The sequence below is a fragment of the Eublepharis macularius genome, chromosome 8 (genome assembly GCF_028583425.1).
Source record: "Eublepharis macularius isolate TG4126 chromosome 8, MPM_Emac_v1.0, whole genome shotgun sequence".
Taxonomy (NCBI): domain Eukaryota; kingdom Metazoa; phylum Chordata; class Lepidosauria; order Squamata; family Eublepharidae; genus Eublepharis; species Eublepharis macularius.
The window spans coordinates 92,840,705-92,861,250 of NC_072797.1; the positions used below are offsets into that span (position 1 = coordinate 92,840,705).

A 20,546-nucleotide genomic window follows, 5' to 3' on the forward strand; every position below is an offset into this window, starting at 1 on the left:
GACTATCGATACCCCTTTTGTCCAAGGCCCATTCAGCGACAGTCTGGCTCAAACATTTTCAGGGGTCACCTGAACAGCCTCCCAAAAGAGCTCTAGGGGAGCAGGAACAGAGGGGAAATATCCATGAATAGGTGACGATTTAAGACTGGTTTTAATGTTTGTTTTGTTAAGACGGTTTTTACATCGTTGTTTGGTTCTGAGCTGTTCAGGAGAAAGTCAAGCATATGACTTTCAGATAAATAGTTCATATGTCTTAAATAATTTACCTTAAAGCAAGTAGTTTTACATATGGGTGAAAGGTGTGTTATTTTGGAATCTGTAATGAATTGTTATAGAAATGATGGAAACCAGGTGTTCATCTGGAGTACCTCTCCTGAAATAGTCAGACTGTGAACTGAAGTACTCTAATCGTTGTACGAGGCTCATATGATTGAATGCTTGTCCACACAAAAATTCTGCTATGTACAATATTAGATAATGGGAATGTATGAATGTATTTGTATTTTTAAAAAATCAATTAAATGTTTTAGTAGAAAGATATCTGCTAAGTATTCTTCACTTCATTATCTGGGTACTAATATCAGGGTGGACTATTTCTATTTATTGTTCTCTGAAATTGAGCTTATCTTACTCTGTAGATCCATATTCATAGCTCCACATATTTTCAAAAAGTATACCACCCCAAATGTAAATGCAAGGTCACTGTGATATTTACTTTGTGGGATAGTACTGGACTGTAAATTTTAATGGTACTATGCACTCTGTTATTACTGATACTGTCCTGACCTGTGACGCAGAGAGATTATACTTCATGTGTTAGTCAGTACTGTGGGATTTCCTTGGTTTTTGTTTGCTTCTTAGCTTGCAATGGTTGTTTAACATGTACTGAAGCAAAGCTATACAGTTGCTATATTGCATTCTTGTACATACACAGACTTCAGAGTTAATGATAAATGATTTTGTTACGTTACAATTAGAGAGAATATATGCCCCCAATACATAAACTCTAAGGGAGCTTGTTTAAGACTGCCATTTGCAATTTAATAAAAATGTGGAATATTGTAGGAGAAACGGAAGGCAGAAGAGGCTCTGAATGATCTCAGGCACCAGTATGAAGCTGAAGTTGGTGATCTCCAAGTGACAATAAAGAAACTTAAAATGGTAGGTAGCATCAGCTTTTGGACCAGACTGTGAACAATGCATACGATCTGATATAGTAACTGCAGCTTCTGAAGTACTGAGCGCCAGCATATGAGATTTGTGCTTTATATTGCTGTAAAATTGTTTGGGCCAAATGTAGGGTTGCTAGCCTCCAAGAGGCCTGGAAATCTCCTGGAATTACCTTGAGCTTCTGTCTACAGATCAATTTTCTGGAGAAAATGGTGGATTCAGAGTATTGGGTGTGCACTGAGAAAAAATTTGCTAAAATGTTGGATTTGGGGGAAATTTTTTTTACTGTGATTGCTTATTTCTGGGTAGGACATTACCAGCTCGGATTCAGATCGGTGTTTTTTTTCAAATTCTGGAGTTCCAGGACCATTATAGTCAGTGAGGAATGTATATTAGGATCTAGGCCAGGTGTTTAAAAAGATAACGGCACCAAATTTGACCAGAATACGATCCTGCACTAATCTAAAGCCCCCCCTCCCCTAAATTTCAAGCAGATTGAACAAAGGGGGTTGATTTTAAAGACCGCCAAAATAGGTCCCTCTCTGCACAGCTGTACTAAGTTCTCTCTTCTAATTTCTAAAATGGCTGTCAAGCAGCAGCCAGCAGGAGAACTCCAACCAGCCATCAGCATTCATTTCATTTCCCTATTGGTACAGTGACTAGCATTTTTTTACCTTTCTACAGAAAACTCTGCATTTGCCTTCCTTCCTTGTTGTCGTTTGTGTTTTCTTTCAGAAAATGAGGACGACTTCTGTTGCAGCCCCCCCATATTCCTGTTGGTCTGCCATTATGGCATATGGTGAACCTTTTTAGGGTGGGGGCTGCAGTCAATGTTTTTAAACCCCCACATTTCAAATTGGAGAAGGATTTTAAATTCTACAGGGCCCTGAACCCTTCCTCCACCAGCACTGTAATTGCACTTTCATTATTCCTTATGGGGGACTTTTTGGGTGTGGGGCTGCAGTCGTTTGTCAACCAAATGTCACCAAAATTGTAGTAGAGATACTTCTGCCCATCCACCAAAGAACCTCCAGGTTTCAAGCAAATTGGACAAAGGATTTGAATTCTATGAGCCCTTGTACAAACCCTTGCTTTCTACTTTCAGAGGAGGGAAAAACCTCTCTCTCCATCCCACATGGAGGAGAAAAGGAGAATGGCAGCTCTCTGCAGCTTGTGATTGTCTGGGAGTACTCTGTGCTCCTCTCTTGCAAGGATCTGATCAGAAGGGAGAAATGCCACTGTGCAGGAATCAGTAGAATCAAAGGGAAACACGATCTCATGTGGCATGTGTCGTAAGCATCGGAACTTAGGAACCCCCCCCCCCATTTTTTCTGGAAGATGTTTCATGATTCTCAGGCAGCCCAGATTAGTACCATTTTGGAGTATCAAGTAATAACTCTGAAAACAGTTATTTTTGTGCTTTTTCCAGCTCAGGTATATTGTAATGTACACCTCTACTTCAGAGGGTAGATACTATGGCATTACATCCCTTCAGAGCTACTTCTCATCTTTCTCAGGCTCTGCCCCCAAATCTCCACGAATTTCCCATACCAGAGTTGTTAACTGCCACCACAAGAATTAAGTCCTTAGATGACAGAGAAAGGTATTATGAAGCACTGAAGGCAGCTCTGCTCATTTATGATTGTTTCCCCCGAGGGACCAATGAACTGCCCATCCACAATCTGTGTTTAGGATATGCTCTTAGAGGCAAAGTTTCTTCTGATTATTCATTCCCCCCACAAGCGTCAACTGTAATACCCAAGTTTAGAAGAACTTTAGGGTGCACTGAGGATTTACACTATACATTCATGAAAAGTTTGCTCCCTTTCTACTGAAGTCTGCATTTTAATAGGTCAATTAGAGTTATATCATTGTAGCAAACATGCTTTCTTTATCGTTTCAGCTGGAAGAACAGTCTAAAAACATCAATCACAAAGGAGATTTGACTGTGTTAAAGAACAGGATACATGATCTGACATTGGTATGACCTTCTTATGACTTTCCTCCTTACATTGGACAGAAATTGTAGGTACTGATAATTCATTTGTGATGACCAGCTAAAACAATGCATAAATAGACAGCATTCAAGTTACCTACCTTATTCTTGTTTAAGTGAAACAAAAAAGAGACAGAGAGAAGAAAAAGATGATATTGGGCATGATGAAATCCCAAAGAGAAATCTCTATGTGCCTGCAGAGAAGAGATGGTACATGTGTAACTAAGCTGAACTGTGCTAGGTGGAAAAAGTTACTGCCTTAGAGTGGTAATTCAGCTTGGCCATGATGGCATAACTAAGCAGTTTAACCACCTACAATTTTAAAATGTTTGAATAGTTGAATTTTCTTGAAATCTGTCAGTGTTTGGAAAGATTATTAGCATTTTAGCATACACACACCAATAACATCTCTCTCCAAAATGCTAGTAATCTAACATTAAATATAATTAAATATAAATTATGTATCATTTATATTTCTGTTTAGGTATTATTTCCATTACTAAAATGTGGAAATAACGGAGGTTAAATTGAATTTACAAATACAGGTTTATTGCTGATCATGGTGTGTGTGTGTGGGGGGGGGACTTCTGGAGACACAGTTAAATAGTCTAGCTGTGTAGATCCAGTTCTTATGAGCCTCATTACAGTTTATATGTTTGTATATTCCCATTTCATAATTAGCAGCTTTTTCATATTTATATCCTTTAAAAAATCTTTAAATAAACATTGCTTCTTTTTAAAGTGATCTGATGAATAATTTAAAGTTTCTTGCTTCATTTTTAGGAAAACCAGAAACTTAAAAAAGATCTCATGGAAGCTCAAACAAATATTGCTTTCCTTCAGAGTGAATTAGATTCTTTGAAAAGTGATATTGCAGATCAGAGTTTGAATTCAGAGAGGTAAGGTTCTTTAATTATATCGATAGAAATTAGGTTGCCTAGCAATGTGTATGTTTGTGTATATATCATAATTAACATAATTATATCAATTTTGGTTTATAGAGACCTGGAAATGATCAGAGAATATTCTGACGACAGAGATAGCTTGGAACGGCAGATAGAAATACTGCAGTAAGCTACTAACAGTTCAATTCCTTTTTACTTATGAACTTTAATTTGTAAAAGCTGGGTACCGCTTGTAAAATAAGAAAGAAACATAGCAGCAAAGTTACTGATCCCACTGTTCTTTTAGTGAAATCTTAAAATATATCAAGAATTGGGGGAGAGTGAGAGTTGGGGGAGAGTGGAACCCCCCCTCTTCCAGAACAGTCAACCCCCTCTCATAGGAGAACACGCGGAGCATTAAACGGCATGTATTATGGGAAGACCTTGATATATTTTTATGCCCCTTTTTGGTCTTTTATGATTTCTGGCTCAAATACGAAAGGTGGGGACATTAAATGGGATGAGATGCTGAATTAATGGTTTTCCTTATTGTTAGTGGTTGTTCATTGTCGGTTACTGACAATTTCATAGGAATTTTCCCAAGGGTGAAAGAATACCTTTTGGTTCCTTAACTTTGTTAGCTCTCCTCATGCTGATTTCCTTAGCCTGGAAATGCTTTTCCTGACCCATTTTACATATTAATTTTATTTCCCTGGCTTTTTTTTTAGGTCAGCAAACAGAAAACTTCATGACAGCAACGATGGCTTACGAAGTGCATTAGAAAACAGCTGGAGCATATACAACAGATCATTGGTAACTACTAACTTTGTATAATTAATGTATTTAATTATGTGATATTTAAATATTTGATCACGTTTATAATCCAATATAAGACATCATTTAAGGTCACTGAAGTAATATAGTCAGTCTAGTTTTATGACAAAGTTACTAAAAGCAGATTTTCATTCCTGTGTGTAACTCAAGTACCAGTACATTTTTCTCTTTATATATTTCTGTGTAACTAATTGTATGTAGTCTTTAGGAGAGGAGTACAATTGTTTGACTAAATAAATTTTACTTGAATGAGCTTCAAAATTTTGTTGTATTGTAAGATGGGCAACTTTGTTCAACATTTCAGTATTCTGTTTCAGTTTCCCTGCCTGGTTCACCCTCAGTATGGGCAATGAAGCCATCGTGTAATGACTTCACAATGCATCCAGGAATGAGGGATGTGTCCTGGAAAGAACAGATTTATTCCCTCCCCTAACACACTGTAGGAAGCCAGTTGTTTGGAATGAGCAGCTCCTGTTTGCTTTGTGGAGGCAGGTTGAAGCACATGTACCTGATTACCATGGAAACCATGGATTCCTAGATTGGATTTGTGTCATTATTCACATTATTCACAGAGGGACCTGTATCCATGGGAATACATGGATACAGGTCCCTCTGATTTCTGGCAGTCACAAATAACAAAGGGTCAAAGTAGCTGTATTTATTTAACCTCAATGGTAATACTTCTCCCATGTTTTTCTGCCTCTGGTAATGTGGTTTGTCCTATTGTCTATTTTTGTGACAGAATAATGAACATCAACACTACTAAAAGGAGCATGAGTCACAGAAAATGGCTCCATGCTGGAAAACATAGATTAAAATATTGTTGATTAAAGTAAAATAGAAAGTGTATTGTTCTGTGCTATACTGAAAAGCTTACTTCCTTCATGTGTATTTCAGCGTCTAACCAACACTTCCCCAGGGAATACTGTCTCCAGAAACAGTCCTAAATGCATTGGTGGCCAGTCTCCCCAAACTACACGATATGACAGGTAGACCTGTTTGTCACTTACATTGTAGGATTTGAAAATAAATGTTAACATTTTAGGCTGTGACCCTGAACTATATGCAATATGTGAATAGGTTCATTTAAAATGATGGCATTTATTTCCAAGCAGTTGTTCAGAATTGAATTGTTACATAAGCATGAAAGCTGCCACAAAGTATCTTGCTGATACATGTAAAGATAATGAATCTTCCATTAAGAAATTAGCATTACTGAAGGATACTAATGCATTGATTGGTTGCTTACTCCATTCTGCTTCCTAGTGGAGTATATGATCATCAAGTAGCAAGAGGTAGTCTTCTGCTAAGTGGCTGTTAAGAATGAATATTCTGTATTTTGTCCCATTGACGAATAGGCAGAATAAAGTAAATGCTTCTCTTACATAAGGTAAAGCTAAGCACCGAGTCATTACTGGCCAATGGGGGGACGTCGCATCACGTTTTCTTGGCAGACTTTTCACGGAGTGGTTTGCCATTGCCTTCCCCAGTCATCTACACTTGGCCGTTCTGCGCCAAGCTGCAGTACTGCAGCCCAAGCTCAGATGCGACGTCCCCTCAAGGATCAGTAATGACTCGGTGCTTGCACAGGGGACTACCTTTACCTTTCTCTTGAATTAGTTGTTCTTAAATTGAAGCCTTACATTAGATGTGAATAATTTTGCATACTTGGATTTGTCGTAGCTTAGATCTGTGACGTATCACAGGGGTGTTTCCTTAATTTCAGATGGAACAAGCACTTTGAGTTTGAATTTTCTGTAAATATAAGAGTGAGGCTCTTGAAACATATCTGAATGTATGTTTGGTAACTGTGTATGTATCTTACATGTTTGATGCAGGATTTGAAAGTCTTTTTTATATTGGGTAATAGATTAAACATTAAGTCTTCAACAACTTTTGTTATGCTTTCTTTTAATGTTTCCATGGGAGCATACTTCAGGGAATTTGGACGTAATCATGTACATTTAGAAGATGATTAACTGTTTCATTAGACCTTGAATTTCTATTGCCTGTTTATCATAATAAATAAGAACAGGAGACTTATATGCACTCTGACTGCTCCAAATTTATATTATGAAGCTCATTTTATTAAAACCTTTTTGAATGGTAAAGGTGGCCAACTTATTAAGAATGGCTCCTGGGACAGCTCATGCACAGCTTTAGAATGCTTAAGGAAACAAATAGAAGGAGAATTAAAAGTAAACATAAGTTGTTTGTTTGCCCAATAGGGACTTCTCTTCCTCATACTTCCCCAAATTAGAACTTTGGGAAGGAAAAGATGCTTTTAACAGCAGCATAATCTTCCAAGAGTTCAAGGTGGGGAATCCAAGACTAGTGGTCTGGCCTGGGGATATTCGTTGGAGGTCTTGTGTGTGTGGGGGGGGGGCAGGGAAAGCTGGAGCAGCCAATGGCCTTTATAATATAGTAATAATAACATTCAATTTGTATACCACCCTTTAGGGCAACTTAATGCCCACTCAGAGCAGTTTACAAAGTATGTTGTTATTATCCCCACAACAAAACACCCTGTGAGGTGAGTGGGGCTGAGAGAGCTCCTAGAAGCTGTGACTGACCCAAGGTCACCCAGTGGGTTACAAGTGGAGGAGTGAGGAATCAAACCCGGTTCTCCAGATTAGAGTCCTGCTCTCTTAACTACTACATCAAACTGGCCCTTATTCAGGAGAGCATGTTTTGTGCATCTTTCAGGTACACAGAAATGTTTGCCTGCAGATCAGGAACTTTGGTTACTGGTCCTGTAAGTTGTAGCCTCTCCTTTTGTTCCAATCAGGTCGTCTCATTCTTCCTATGTGGATGAAGACTACGATTCTCTGGCACTTTGTGATCCTATGCAGAGGATAAGCTGTGAGGTAGACAGTTTGCCTGAAAGCTGCTTTGACAGTGGCCTCTCTACCTTGAGAGACTCCAACGAGTATGATTCAGAAGTGGAATCCAAGCATCAAAGGATTTCTCAAAGGTCACAGTGTCCGCAGGAAACCTTTGCAGGAGATGCTTCTGATACAGATGTAAGCTCCAGACTTATTGTGTTTTTTAAAAAGAATCTCTTCTCATGTTCAGAGATAAAAATGAGTTCTTGCTGCCTGTAGAGTGAAATTGATCTCTTCATATAGGGCAAAGTCAACCAAGTGCTCACCTGGCTTTAAAACATTAATGTAAAAAAGCCCCCCAAAACAAGCCCTCCCCAACCAAGAAAAAGGTTCAGCATGTATAAGTGAACTAAATGTTGTTGTTGTTGTTGTTTTTTAGTGACTTGTGCAGATGTATTTCTATGGCTGCATTTCCTCGTTTCTGAAAAAAAACTTTCAACCTGTAGTGAATGAAATTTAGAAAAAGTTTATTTAATTAAAGTATGTATATCCTGCAATACTCACAAACATTGATAAAAATCAACAATGGAACAATAAATCGGGACCCTTAAAATCTTTTTTTTAATTTAGAAGCATCATCACTAGAAGTCAACACATGAACCTTTCTAGTCATCTGAATGGGTGGGAGGAGAGTGACCACATTTTCTTAACCATAGGCCTGACAAAAGTTTTCATCTGGTGTTTAAAACTAAATAAGCATGGCATCATATGAACAGGTTGAGGTACTAGAGTCATCATGCCATCACACATTGTATAGGTGTCTGGTGGCTGCTCCCTTCTTCTCTTTAAGGCAGTTATAATTGTATTCTCTGGTTTGGGGCAGAAAGTTTCCAAGGGTACATATCTGTGATTTACACCAGGCCCTCCCTTGTGAATTATTTATCTGTAATTATTTCTTGTTGCCCTTCCACTTTTTGCTGACTGTTTTATTACTGTGTTTTGGTTGGCTTCCCCCTCCCCTCTAAAGCCACAGGCTAACTTATGGTTATTATGGGAAGTAATAATATTTGAAGAGCCCCGTGGCGCAGAGTGGTAAGCTTCAGTACTGCAGCCCAAGCTCTGTTCACAGTCATGACCTGAGTCCGATCCTGGCGGAAGCTGGGTTCAAGTAGCCGGCTCAAGGTTGACTCAGCCTTCCATCCTTCCGAGGTTGGTAAAATGAGTACCCAGGTTCCTGGGGGTAAAATGTAGATGACTGGGGAAGGCAATGACAAAACCACCCCGTAAAAAGTCTGCCAAGAAAATGTCATGATGCGACATCCCCCCATGGGTCAGTAATGACTTGTTGCTTGGACAGGGGACTACCTTTACCTTTAATAATATTTGCTGATTTGTTTAGGTCCCTGATATCCGAGATGAAGAAGTATATAGTCCTGATGAAGTCAGTACGGTGTTGGACTGGAAACCATGCCAGCCAGTCAGTCGAAGCAGTTCTGGAGCTTCCACAAGGAAGTGCATCTCTGCCATCTCTCCACAGGTAGGCTGATTCCGCACAGGTTGGATAATGCACTTTCAATGCACTTTATCAATCGTTTGAGATGGATTTTTTGTTCCGCACAAAAAAAAAATCCATTCTAAATGACCTATAAAGAGGTAGTTAATCCAGGGTGATCACACTAGAGTCTTCGTAATCACAGAGGCTGAGCTGCAAAGGACTGCTCTGGAGATTTCCAAGAGCTTGCAGAATCTTTTGACTTTTTGGGTTTCGAATGGCAGATTCTCAGGCCCTATCATGAGCTGCTTTTGAAAGATTTCCCTTTCAAAAGAAGGATGGCAGGCAGTACGAGGGGCTGTTGTTGAAGAATCACAGAGACAAAACTGTCTTGGACACATGGGTATAGTTGTGAGGTCCAAACTACGTTCTGTGTTTTAAGTCTATTGCAATCTTCTGCAAGGTGCTGCTAATATAATAACATTGTTACAGAATGTGGTGGGTGCCCAGTTCTAATTTTTAGTTGTATTATGCTTTCCCAGAAATTTACCTATTTTGAATGCAAAAAAAAAAAAAATTGAGTGAGCGTTTGGGGGAGAAATCACCATAGATTGGTTTTTGAAATGAATACAAAAAAAAAGAGTGTCTGAAAAGGGAAACTCTGACTCTCGAAAGCTTACATCCTGAAAATCTTGTTCGTTTCTAAGGTGTAACTGGAGTCAAATCTTGCTGTAATACAAAACACAATCAATGTTGTCCTATTTTGCCTGGCCTCATTGTTTTTCATTTTCTTAAAAAAAAATTACCAAATCTCTATGACAATATTTCAGAACATACAAAGAGACCTTCTAGATGAAGCTAAAGCTCTAATATTATTATCTACCTGGTCCTACATCTGTTTGCACGACTAAACTTTAACTTTCTTTGTAACGGAACAGCTTCAACACCTTCATTATTTTAGCTGCTGTTTTCTTCAACCTTCTAGGTCAAGGATATCTTACTGAGATGGGACAGCCAGAACAGCACATAGTATTCCAAATGCCACTGTTCTGTAGATTTATGTAAAACAATTATGATACTTTCATTCCTTTTTACTGATATTTCCTAAATTTTCTTTTTCACTGCCATCATACACGGAGTTAAAGTTTCAGAGCCAGTTTGGTGTAGAGGTTAAGAGCGCAGGACTCTAATTTGGAGAACTGGGTTTGATTCCTCACTCTTCCACTTGAAGTCAGCTGGGTGACCTTGGGTCAGTCACAGCTTCTAGCTCTCTCAGCCCCATCCACCTCACAGGGTGTTTTGTTGTGGGGATAATAACAACATACTTTGTAAACTGCTCTGAGTGGGTGTTAAGTCATCCTGAAGGGCGGTATATAAATCTGTTGTTGTTGTTATCTTCCTTGACCCCAAGAACTTCTACCTGATAGTTACAGCCAGTTTGGATCCCATGTGTACAGGGTGTACATGAGGAATAGAGACATGATTTCGCAGTGACTCCCTTGAATGTATGCTGGAAGAATTTGTATGTTTTTCATAATAACATTTGGTATGTGTTTGTTAAATTTAGCCAGACTCCATCGATTGCAACTCCAGATACCCAAGCTCGGACAAGGCTTACAAGATAGTTCTTGCTGGAGATGCAGCAGTTGGAAAATCTAGTTTCCTTATGAGACTTTGCAAAAATGAATTTCGTGGGAATACCAGTGCAACTCTTGGTATGTATGTTACACTTTTCTGAGTCATTGGCAATGATTTGCAGTAGCTTAGAACTGATGTTTGTAAGATATTTTATACTTGGGTATGGAATGGATTCTGTCGTACAAAATGTACGTGCATTGCATCAGTTATGAACAGACATGTGCAAAGTGCATATTTCCCTTTTAAAATAAGCTATGGGTGCTGGTGACCCATTCCTAAATATCTGTTACTGTGGCACCCTTCTAGTCAGCTCAGTTTGTCCTTGCCATCACTTTGCGGCAGCATATTTATTTATTTAAATCTCTGTCTCATTTCCACCATATGTAGCCTTCAAGGCAGCTTCTACTATCCATAAGAACAGTTAAATTATCTACTAATATCCCCCCAATCCCCTTCAAAGAAACATTCTGCTGGGGAGGGTCACTTGCTGGCCATGGCAACCATGGGGCAAATATTTCACCTATTCCTTCTCCCTTCCTGTAAATTGACTGGAGAACTTAGAAGCTGAATGCTGCCTGTCTGGGTGGTGGATCTTCTTCCCTCCGGGTTCTGCAGTACAGTGACAGCAAGAAACTACTCTCTTCTAACAGTTCATGATGCCCACAGAAATACTGTAGTGCAGATGTTTGTGTCTTCTCTACATCCCTCAGGGATTTCTTGCTTCTCTAGCTGCTGTTTCTTCTTTTGGCATCAGCAGCCTTGGGGTAGATATGATAACCCTCCCACCTCAAAAATGGCTGCTAAATGTTGGAATTTGTGCGCCTCTGAGGGGCAGGTAGTGACTAAACTATGATGACCCAGTGACTTTGTGGCTTCCTGTGTCCAAGCTGAAAGTGCTGTGATTCACATTGGTGCCTGTCTGTATCGTGGGGGTGGAGAGCCATCATTTATACATTTTGTTTCCTTTACAGCTGACCCAATGGTCATATATTTTTATTTATTTTATTAATTTACCACCTCTCTCACTGAAACTCAAGGTGGATTACACAGTGTGAATTAGTACAGTTAATTTCAAGGAAATTTCAATAAACAGTGTCATAGCATATTTAAATGCATATTTGCAAAGATTTAAGACCAACAGAGATCTAATGCAGAGTTGAAGAAATGCTGAAAGAGAGCACAAGTCATTCTAAGACTGACATATTAAACAATATAGAACTACTTAGTAGGATCATACTTAAGCAACAGATACTACATCACAGTCAAGTCTATGGTCCCTATCCCTTTACTGATGCATTTTTGAGACCATTTCCTTACAGTACAGCCCTCCTATCTAAGTAAAAAGCACTCTTGAATAATTCAAGAGAGAGGTGATCCTGTAGATATGCTGGGCCAAGATTGTGAAGAGCTTTGTATGTGATAGCCAATACCTTGAATTGAGCCTGGTAAACAATAGGAGTGACTGTAGAATGAGATCTGCAGTATCTGAAGAAGTGAGCTGCGGCTCACAGAAACTCATATCCTATCACAAATTTTGTTAGTCTTATAGGTGTTACTGGACTCTTGCTCTTTTCTACTGCTACAGGCCGACTAACATAACTACCCATCTTGATCTGCAGAATGAGAGTACTATTCATGCTCCTGCTAGCTCCTAATAATATCCTAGCTGCAGCGTTCTGCACCAACTGGAGTCTCTGAGTTAACAGAGGGGAGACCTATGTAATGTGCATTACAGTAGTCAAGAGTCAATGTTCCCATGGTATGGATCCAAGTGAGCAGATCAGCCATGTTGAGGAAGGGGAACATCTTCCAAGCTAGACTGAGGTTGTAGAAAGCATTTTTTGTAGCTGCCTTAACTTGCTTTTCTATCATTAGTGCTAGATCCAGTATAACCCCTAGGCTCTTTAGGGTCTGCAAGGATTAGATGACTTCCATCAAACGTAAGGAATTCAATGTCCTTCAAGATTCCTGACTTCCCAATGAACATCACTTCTGTCTTGTCTGGGTATCTCTCTAAGCTGTGCAGAGATCCCTGTATTTGCATTCTATTAATGGACAGTTTCACTTGAGTCACTGCTAGGATACCAGATTCCTGTAGTTTAGTTTAATTGTATGGATAATGTGCTTAAAATTAACTTTGCTGAAAGTCACTGTTTTATTCTTCACTTGTAATGGCATCGGTGTTAGCATTAGTGCAACTTTTAATTCATGTGATTTAAAAATACTGATTGTATTATGTTTTTTAAGGAGTTGATTTTCAGATGAAGAGGCTTATTGTTGATGGTGAGCCTACAGTACTACAGTTGTGGGACACAGCTGGACAAGAGAGGTTAGTATGGTTCCTCTGGTTTTATTTGGGAATTGTACAACCAACATGTTTCTATATTGCAATTTTAAAAGCAGAGATCGTATCTGTTTTGAATTTTTGCTAAGGCTACAGATGGTGTAGAGGAGTAAATCAACATTTGTTCTCAAGTGTTGTGGTGACTAGAGTCTGTTATTATAATTGAGCTGATATTCATTGTTCCTTGAAGATTGCTAGATGACACTGGCTCTCTCTCAACCTAACTGCCCTCATAGAGTTGTTGTGAAGATAAAATGGAGAATGGGAGCAAGCTGTCTGCTGCTTGGGAAAAGGAAGGGCAGAAATGTAATAAATTGTAGAGCAAATTGTGTAAACATGTGAATGTATATAAAATTTTCAAAACTGTACAGCAAGAATTTCTCCATAAAATTCTGAGAGCTTTCCTCATCCTACCCCTTTACTTAAAGAAAAGTACCCCCTGCACAAGAGAATAAGGAAAACAGCTGATGTAGCAAGGTAATGCTAGCAGCTGTGGGTGAGTGTGAATGAATAGTGTCAAGGGTACTAGCCTTGCTATGTACATGAAAGCTGAGTGCTGGAAGGAGTAATTTCCAGTTGTTTGATGTAGACATAAATGTGAGTTTTCCATAGGCAGAGTTGTACATGAGTGCCTCCTCAGTAAGCTTGTATAATAGACAAGGGGGTGCTAGGTGGAATGGTGGTGGCTTTGCACATTTTGTAACTGGATCATTCTTAGATTGTTATGGAACAATGACCAATTCTGGCACTGGCTGCTTAAAGTACAAAGCTAGTCCTAAATTGTCCAAAGAGTGAAAACTTAAGAGTATTGCTAAGGTCTATAATTCCTATTTTTGCACTCACACTGTCCATGTATATTTAAGTTAGTTGCTGCCTTCAATAAGTAAAAATGTTCAGTGGTCCTGACTAGAGGCAGGCACGAACCAAAATACAAACTGAAGTTCATCATGAACCAGTCTGGTTCATGGTTCATGAACTGGCAGTTCATGGGAACTCATTTCTCATGAACAATGACGAATTTTAGCCCAGTTCGTTTGGTTCATATTTCAATTTGTTACTGCAAGCAGCCTGGCACCGATTAATCAGTTTCCTAGGCAATGGGAGGGATGGACTCTCTGCAGACCTTCTGCTGACCCAGAAGTGATGTTTTCACGAACTAAAAAAACCAATTTCCAAACTGGGGCAAGTTTGTGAAAGTTCATGGTTTGTGAAATGCGAGAAACCACGAACCACACAGTTTGGAATTTTCCCGTTTCGTGCCCATCTCTAGTCCTGAGTGATGTTTGTGTTGCATACCCTTCACAGTAATGATGTTACTTAGTCTTAAATCTGTATTTCTTAACCTTTTTCCCCTTGAAAGGTTCCGGAGTATTGCAAAATCCTACTTCAGAAGAGCAGATGGTGTTTTGCTGCTATATGATGTTACTTGTGAGAAAAGTTTTCTGAATGTACGAGAATGGGTGGATATGATTGAGGTAAGAATTTTAAAACTTGCCAAGAGCGCTTGTCGTTACACTATGCTGATTCCCATTCAGTTTGGTACTGAGAGCTGAAGGAGTGTAGTGCAAAGATTTCTGGGGATAAGAAACATACCTTGTGTTGAAGAATATTATCCTATATTGCCATAAGTAATGGAGAAAGTAGTTTTCTGGAGCAGCTGATTGAAGTTTTTACCTTACCAATCCCAGACCACGAGTAATCATTAAAGGCCAAGTGAAATTCCAGTATGGATAGGATTAACTGGTAGGGGTATGCAAAATGGAAACAACAGCAACAAAAAAAAAGAGCCGGACATACACCCGGAAATTGCTGTTTTGTTTTGTTAAAGCAGCTTCTGGGACAGTGAACCAAATCCAGGAAACCAAGTTATAGTGGTACACTCCCATCAAAAAGTTTGTGTGTTTCTTTTTGGTTGTACCTCGCAGCAGCAGCTGTAGGCACTGGGCTCTGCCTGACAGAATCTTGCGTTCCTGATCAGCATTCACCATTTAGATTCCAAGAGGAGAGAGCCCTTATGTTATGAATTAAGTCTTTTGGCAGGAAGGGAAGATAAGCACAGTGTGCATGAGTGCATCTTTTTTCCTGGTTGCTACCCAGGCAATTGCATTGTCTCTCTGCCAGTTGATCTTCGCAAAGTGAGATATATCCCTGCCTGTCAGCTTTGGAAACATTTGGAAATGGGAAACTTCAATCATACGCTGCAATTCAAAAGCCATTTCCCTGGGAGTAAGCACTGTTGAATAACATAATAATAACTGCACTTATATACAGCTCTTCTAGATGGATTAGTGCCCCCCCCCCCGAGTGGTGAACAAGTCAGTGTTGTTATTATCCCCACAATACAGCTGGGAAGCTGGGGCTGAGAGGAGTGGCTTACCGAAGGCCACCTACTGAGTTCATGGCAGTAGTGGAACCAGTAGAGGGCTGATTTGCAGCTGAACCTCTTAACCACTGTGCTACAGCAGCTCTCATGGGACATACATCCGAGTAAACTTGCTGAGTGATAGAGAATTTCTGTGACCCCTATTCTAAAAGACCTATGTATGAGCATTTATTGGAGTTGACCTTTCACACAGAAGGGAAAAGCTTTTTCTTGTAAGCAGATTCCTTCAGACACAGTTTCAAACACTGTGGTTAAGTAAGGTTAGGAAGCACTTTTGCAAGGACAGTATCTCTCTTGTTTTGACTTTGTACTCAAGAATTTACCTTCGATAAGCACCCTCTCAGGAAGACACCCAAAATTCCTATGTGGCACCAGACATGTAGCATGTTTTATTATAGAGTTTACTATCTTGTCAATCAGGCCTGTTTTGTGCCATGTCTCCCGAAGAAGTTGATTCTGAAGAATTGTTTGTATCTAGTTTTGTATAACAATTTTATCTCTTTTCTGTAAACAATTAAATTCTCAATTCTGTAAACAAAGATTCTCTGCTATGGTTGATCTTTATGCATATGTCATAATGAGGGCATCTGCACCTGAGCTTTATTATGAAATAAATGTAATAAAACTCATATTTCTTCATTGATCAGAGTTTGGTGTCTTGAGTAATGGAGAGTAACGGCTGTTATGGAAAATAAAATTAAAGCAGACCACTTTTAAAAGAAATTTCCCTCACACTGGGGAGCATGTTGCTTTGTTTTGCAGTGCTAGCCAGACACTGGTCTGTCTCCCCCATCACCATGAGGGCAGTTGGATGGTCTTGTGAGGAAAAGTGCTGTGGGGGGTGGGATGGGTATGGTCTGTTCAATCAATCAAACTTGATAAACGCCCCGGAAGACTTCAGTCATAGGCTGCATTTCTAAAGACACTTCCCTGAGAGTAAGCAAAAGGAAACATGGCACCAAAGGTAATAATGTATTGGCAGGATAGAAAAAGAAAAAAGTGAACATAAAGCAGGATTTTTTTTAGTACGACTTCCTCCACTCTGCTTTTCCTTAGCCAGCCAGTTTCTCGCCATAGTGTGTACCCACTGACACTCATGTTCTTCAGGGTTCATTGTTGTATGTATGTGTGTGTGTAATTGAGAAGAAACTCAGTGAGTTAATGGTTTAGAGGGAGGACTGTGTTCTGTGCAATTTTGGTGCTGTTAAGTGCAAAAACTGCTGTCTCAAAAGAGTCAGGAACAGGGCTGAAACTCATGATAATGAAAAAACCAAATGGATTAGATCCAAGCTGACAATACCCCAGATGAAAAAAAAAACAGTAATGGTGCATAGTTGCTTCAGAACTCCTGGATCCAAAACTGAAACAAATTTTTGTCAATGCACACCTCTGTTAACTGTTACTATGGGGCTACACTGGGGTGAGAGCTGTAGATGTGGAAGCCTGCTTTATCCTGCAGCCAGTGTAGCTCAAGTTTGACTTATTTGTAATTAATAAATATTATTTTAATATCAAAATTATTATCTTAATTTTGTTAGTCCTGGATCAGAGATGGTGTTGGTCTCCCTGACAGACGATCTCTGGATCGGGGCAAGTAGACATCTGGATCAGGGTGGGTTGGTGCTGCTGCTGCTGTTAGATCTCACAGTGGTGTTTGACTCGGTTGACTATGATCTGTTGACCCACCACCTCCTGACATGGGAATGCATGGGATGGCCCTGCAATGACTGATCTCCTTGCAATGACTGATCTCCTTTCCCCATGGTCAGGGACAGAGGGTGACACTCGAGGAGCAAACATCACCACGCTAACCACTGTTACGCAGTGTCCTTCAGGGAGCAATACTCTCCCCAATGTTATTTAACTTTTATATGCATCACCTTGCCCATCTAGCTTGGAGTTTCGGTTTAGGATGTCATCAGTATGCAGATGACACCCAGTTATATCTACTGTTAGATGGTCGGGCGAACACTGCGCTGGATACCCTGGCCGGGGCTTTGGAGGCTGTGACAGGGTGGTTGAAGCAGAGTCAATTGAAGTTGAATCCTGTGAAGACAGAGGTCCTGTATCTGGAGTGCAGGTTGACAGGTTTAAGAATACAGCTCCCAGCCCTGGATGGGGTGCCATTGGTGCCTGTACTGACAATGAGGAGCCTGCGTGTGGTCTTGGATGCTTCCCTGTCAATGGAGGCCCAGGTCACAGCAGTTGCCAGATCTGCATTTTATTATCTTTAACAGATCAGGCAGTTTGTTCCTTACCTCTTGACTAGCGACCTGGCAACAGTGAGCCAAGCAATGGTCATCTCCAAATTGGACGACTGTAACTCACTCTATGCAGGGCTGTCCCTGAAGTTACAGCTGGTCCAGAATGCTGCAACCTGTATCCTCACTGGGACTCTGGTTAGGATACACATTAGACCTGTCCTGTGCTAGCTGCACTGGCTTCCAGTTGAGTTCCAGGTCAAGTTCAAAGTATTGACTATGACATTCAGAGCCCTAAACGGACTGGGACTAACATACCTGCAGGACTGCATCTTGCCATATGTTCCCCAGAGGGCTCTTTGTTCAGCCGATCAATATCTTCTGGTGGTCCCTGGCCCAAGGATGTCCACCTAGTGTCAACTAGTGCCAAGGCCTTTTTGGCCCTGGCACTAGCCTGATGGAACTCTCTCTCCGTCGTGGCCAGGGCCTTGCGGGTCTTATTACAGTTTCACTGTGCCTATAAGACACAGAGATGTTCCACCAGGCCTATGGCAGTGGTTGAGATCTGGGTGGGCTACTTGGTCAGCCTCTCTGCTGTGGCCTTGTTCTGCTGTCTATCTGAAACATTTATGACCTGCTCGGCCTACCGCCTCCAGTTGCTGGAGGTGTATAGTGTAATATCTTCACTGCTATTGGATATGGTTTTATGGTTTAAAATTGTGTTTTGTACTTCCATTGTACTATTAATTTTATACTGTATTTATTGTTATTGTAGTCTAACAATATTGTTATCAGCCCTGAGCCTGTTCATGGGGAGGACAAGTTAAAAAATTAATAAATTTAATTAAATTAGGTAGTCTGGTTGTTTTGATAGTGAGTTTGTAATGATAGCAGGAATTCTAATATTTTAACTTTTCATTCTAATAACAGCAATTCTAATATTTTAATTTCTCATTCTAATACCTTTAATATCATTGTTATTTCCAAAATCAACAAAACTATACTCTTTGCAGGATGCAACACATGAAAATATTCCAATCATGGTGGTCGGAAACAAGGCAGATCTTCGCCTAGTGGCTTCTGAACAAGGAGATAAATGTGTACCAATAAATTATGGAGAAAAGCTGGCCATGGTAAGAACTAGACAGAACAACACTAAGAATGAGATTATCATGTTGAACTTTGTAAAGGATCGGCATAATCAGTTTTGGTAGGAAATGGCATTATTTGACACTTAAGGGTAGTTTTATTTATTTATTTATATCATTTATAGTCCGCCTTTCTCACTGAAACTCAAGGTGAATTACATAGTGTAATATTAGTATGATCAGTATCAAGGACATTTCAATAAACAATGCCATAGGGTAAATAAATGCAAGTTTACAAAGACATGACATTAGCAAAAATCCAGTACAGAGTTGAAGAAATGCTGAAACAGATCTAGTCTCAGGTTAGCAACTTCCATACAGGCAACATAGTAGTGAAATCTGTGATCCCTTTCTCATTAGTGAAACATCTTATTTTAGAGTACTCTGTGATCAATTCAAACCCCCCTTCAGCCAATAACCTCACACAGAATTAAGACACCAAAAGCAGTGATCTATAAAGAAATACGGGTTTATTGTTTATAGAATAAGCCCATGACATATATCACCTTTTTAAAGGTGAAATGTGTAAAGACCAGTTACGTTGGAGAGCTTTATATACCTTAACACGAATTGTTTACAGAATAAAAGATCAAAAGGTTAGTATAAACACCCTGTCAGAATGATGCATTTCCCAAAATACATGGTATCTGAGAAGCTTGAGTGATACATGAATTATACAAACATTTGAAAAATTGGAGCCAATTTGTATCTGATATGGAAGGAATGCATTCAAGCTTAAAATCTTAATTATCTTAATTATAATAACCAAAACAAAATGTTTATACTTTGCTCAGTGACCTTTCTTGCCTACCTGACACCTATCTGACCTGTAAGTTATCTTTGCAGGAAGAATTGTGACACTAGAGCAAGGCTATCTTACGTGCCTGTGTGCTTTGTGTGATTTCAACTTGGATGTATGCTCACAAGAATGTATGGAAAGGGGTCAAAAAACCCTTTAACAATAACTAATTGGTTATTCAGCAGGTGATGAGCTGACCACGGTTCAGGCTGAATCTCCAACAGTGAAACAAGACTTTCCCTCAAAAGCTTAGTGCCACATGTTAAGTCCAAAGTGTGGCCTCTTTCATGTGTAGGGCCTATCACTATTTGAGAGAGAGCCAGAGTTGCCAGGGAAGCTATAAATTCCTGGGCTGGACTTGACTTGGAACACTCAGCATGGATGATGAAGTCTCCCAGAACAATAAGTCTAGGTGACTCCCAACATCATATCCTCTAGCAGCTCTGCTAACTCAGAAAGGGTACTTACTGGAGAGCCGAGCGGTCTGTAAACAGGCAGAATACCCAATCTATCTTTAGTTCCCAAAGACAGGCGCATACAGTCAATACCAGTTATAGCTTGTGCTGGATGTCTGTGGAAGTTGAAGGACTCATGAAGAATAATAACAATGTCTTCCCCCTGACTATCATAGCAAGGTTGGTGTAGGACCACATAGCCGGGGAGAGTTAACTGGGACAGATACACCATCTCATTTTCCTGCAGCCATGTCTCTCTTATGCAAGCTACATCAATTTCCTCTTCACGTAACATCCCAGCAATGCATGCAACCTTCTTCCTAACAGATCTGGTATTGCATAGTATTAGTATAGCAGTGGGGGTCGAAGTGGCCCGA

The 20,546-nt window shown here is 39.9% G+C and overlaps 1 protein-coding gene across 1 annotated transcript in view; it reads left to right on the forward strand.

Moving 5' to 3' along the window:
- RASEF (RAS and EF-hand domain containing) overlaps positions 1-20,546 on the forward strand; it is a 47,668-nt gene that overhangs the window by 16,724 nt on the left and 10,398 nt on the right. Inside the window, exons 4-15 of the mRNA XM_054986139.1 lie at positions 1,066-1,161; positions 3,074-3,151; positions 3,950-4,065; positions 4,168-4,236; positions 4,779-4,863; positions 5,782-5,873; positions 7,673-7,907; positions 9,109-9,246; positions 10,769-10,916; positions 13,087-13,168; positions 14,544-14,658; positions 18,781-18,900. Of these exons, the coding sequence (XP_054842114.1) occupies positions 1,066-1,161; positions 3,074-3,151; positions 3,950-4,065; positions 4,168-4,236; positions 4,779-4,863; positions 5,782-5,873; positions 7,673-7,907; positions 9,109-9,246; positions 10,769-10,916; positions 13,087-13,168; positions 14,544-14,658; positions 18,781-18,900 (1,374 nt within the window). The remainder of the gene's footprint in view (positions 1-1,065; positions 1,162-3,073; positions 3,152-3,949; positions 4,066-4,167; positions 4,237-4,778; positions 4,864-5,781; positions 5,874-7,672; positions 7,908-9,108; positions 9,247-10,768; positions 10,917-13,086; positions 13,169-14,543; positions 14,659-18,780; positions 18,901-20,546) is intronic.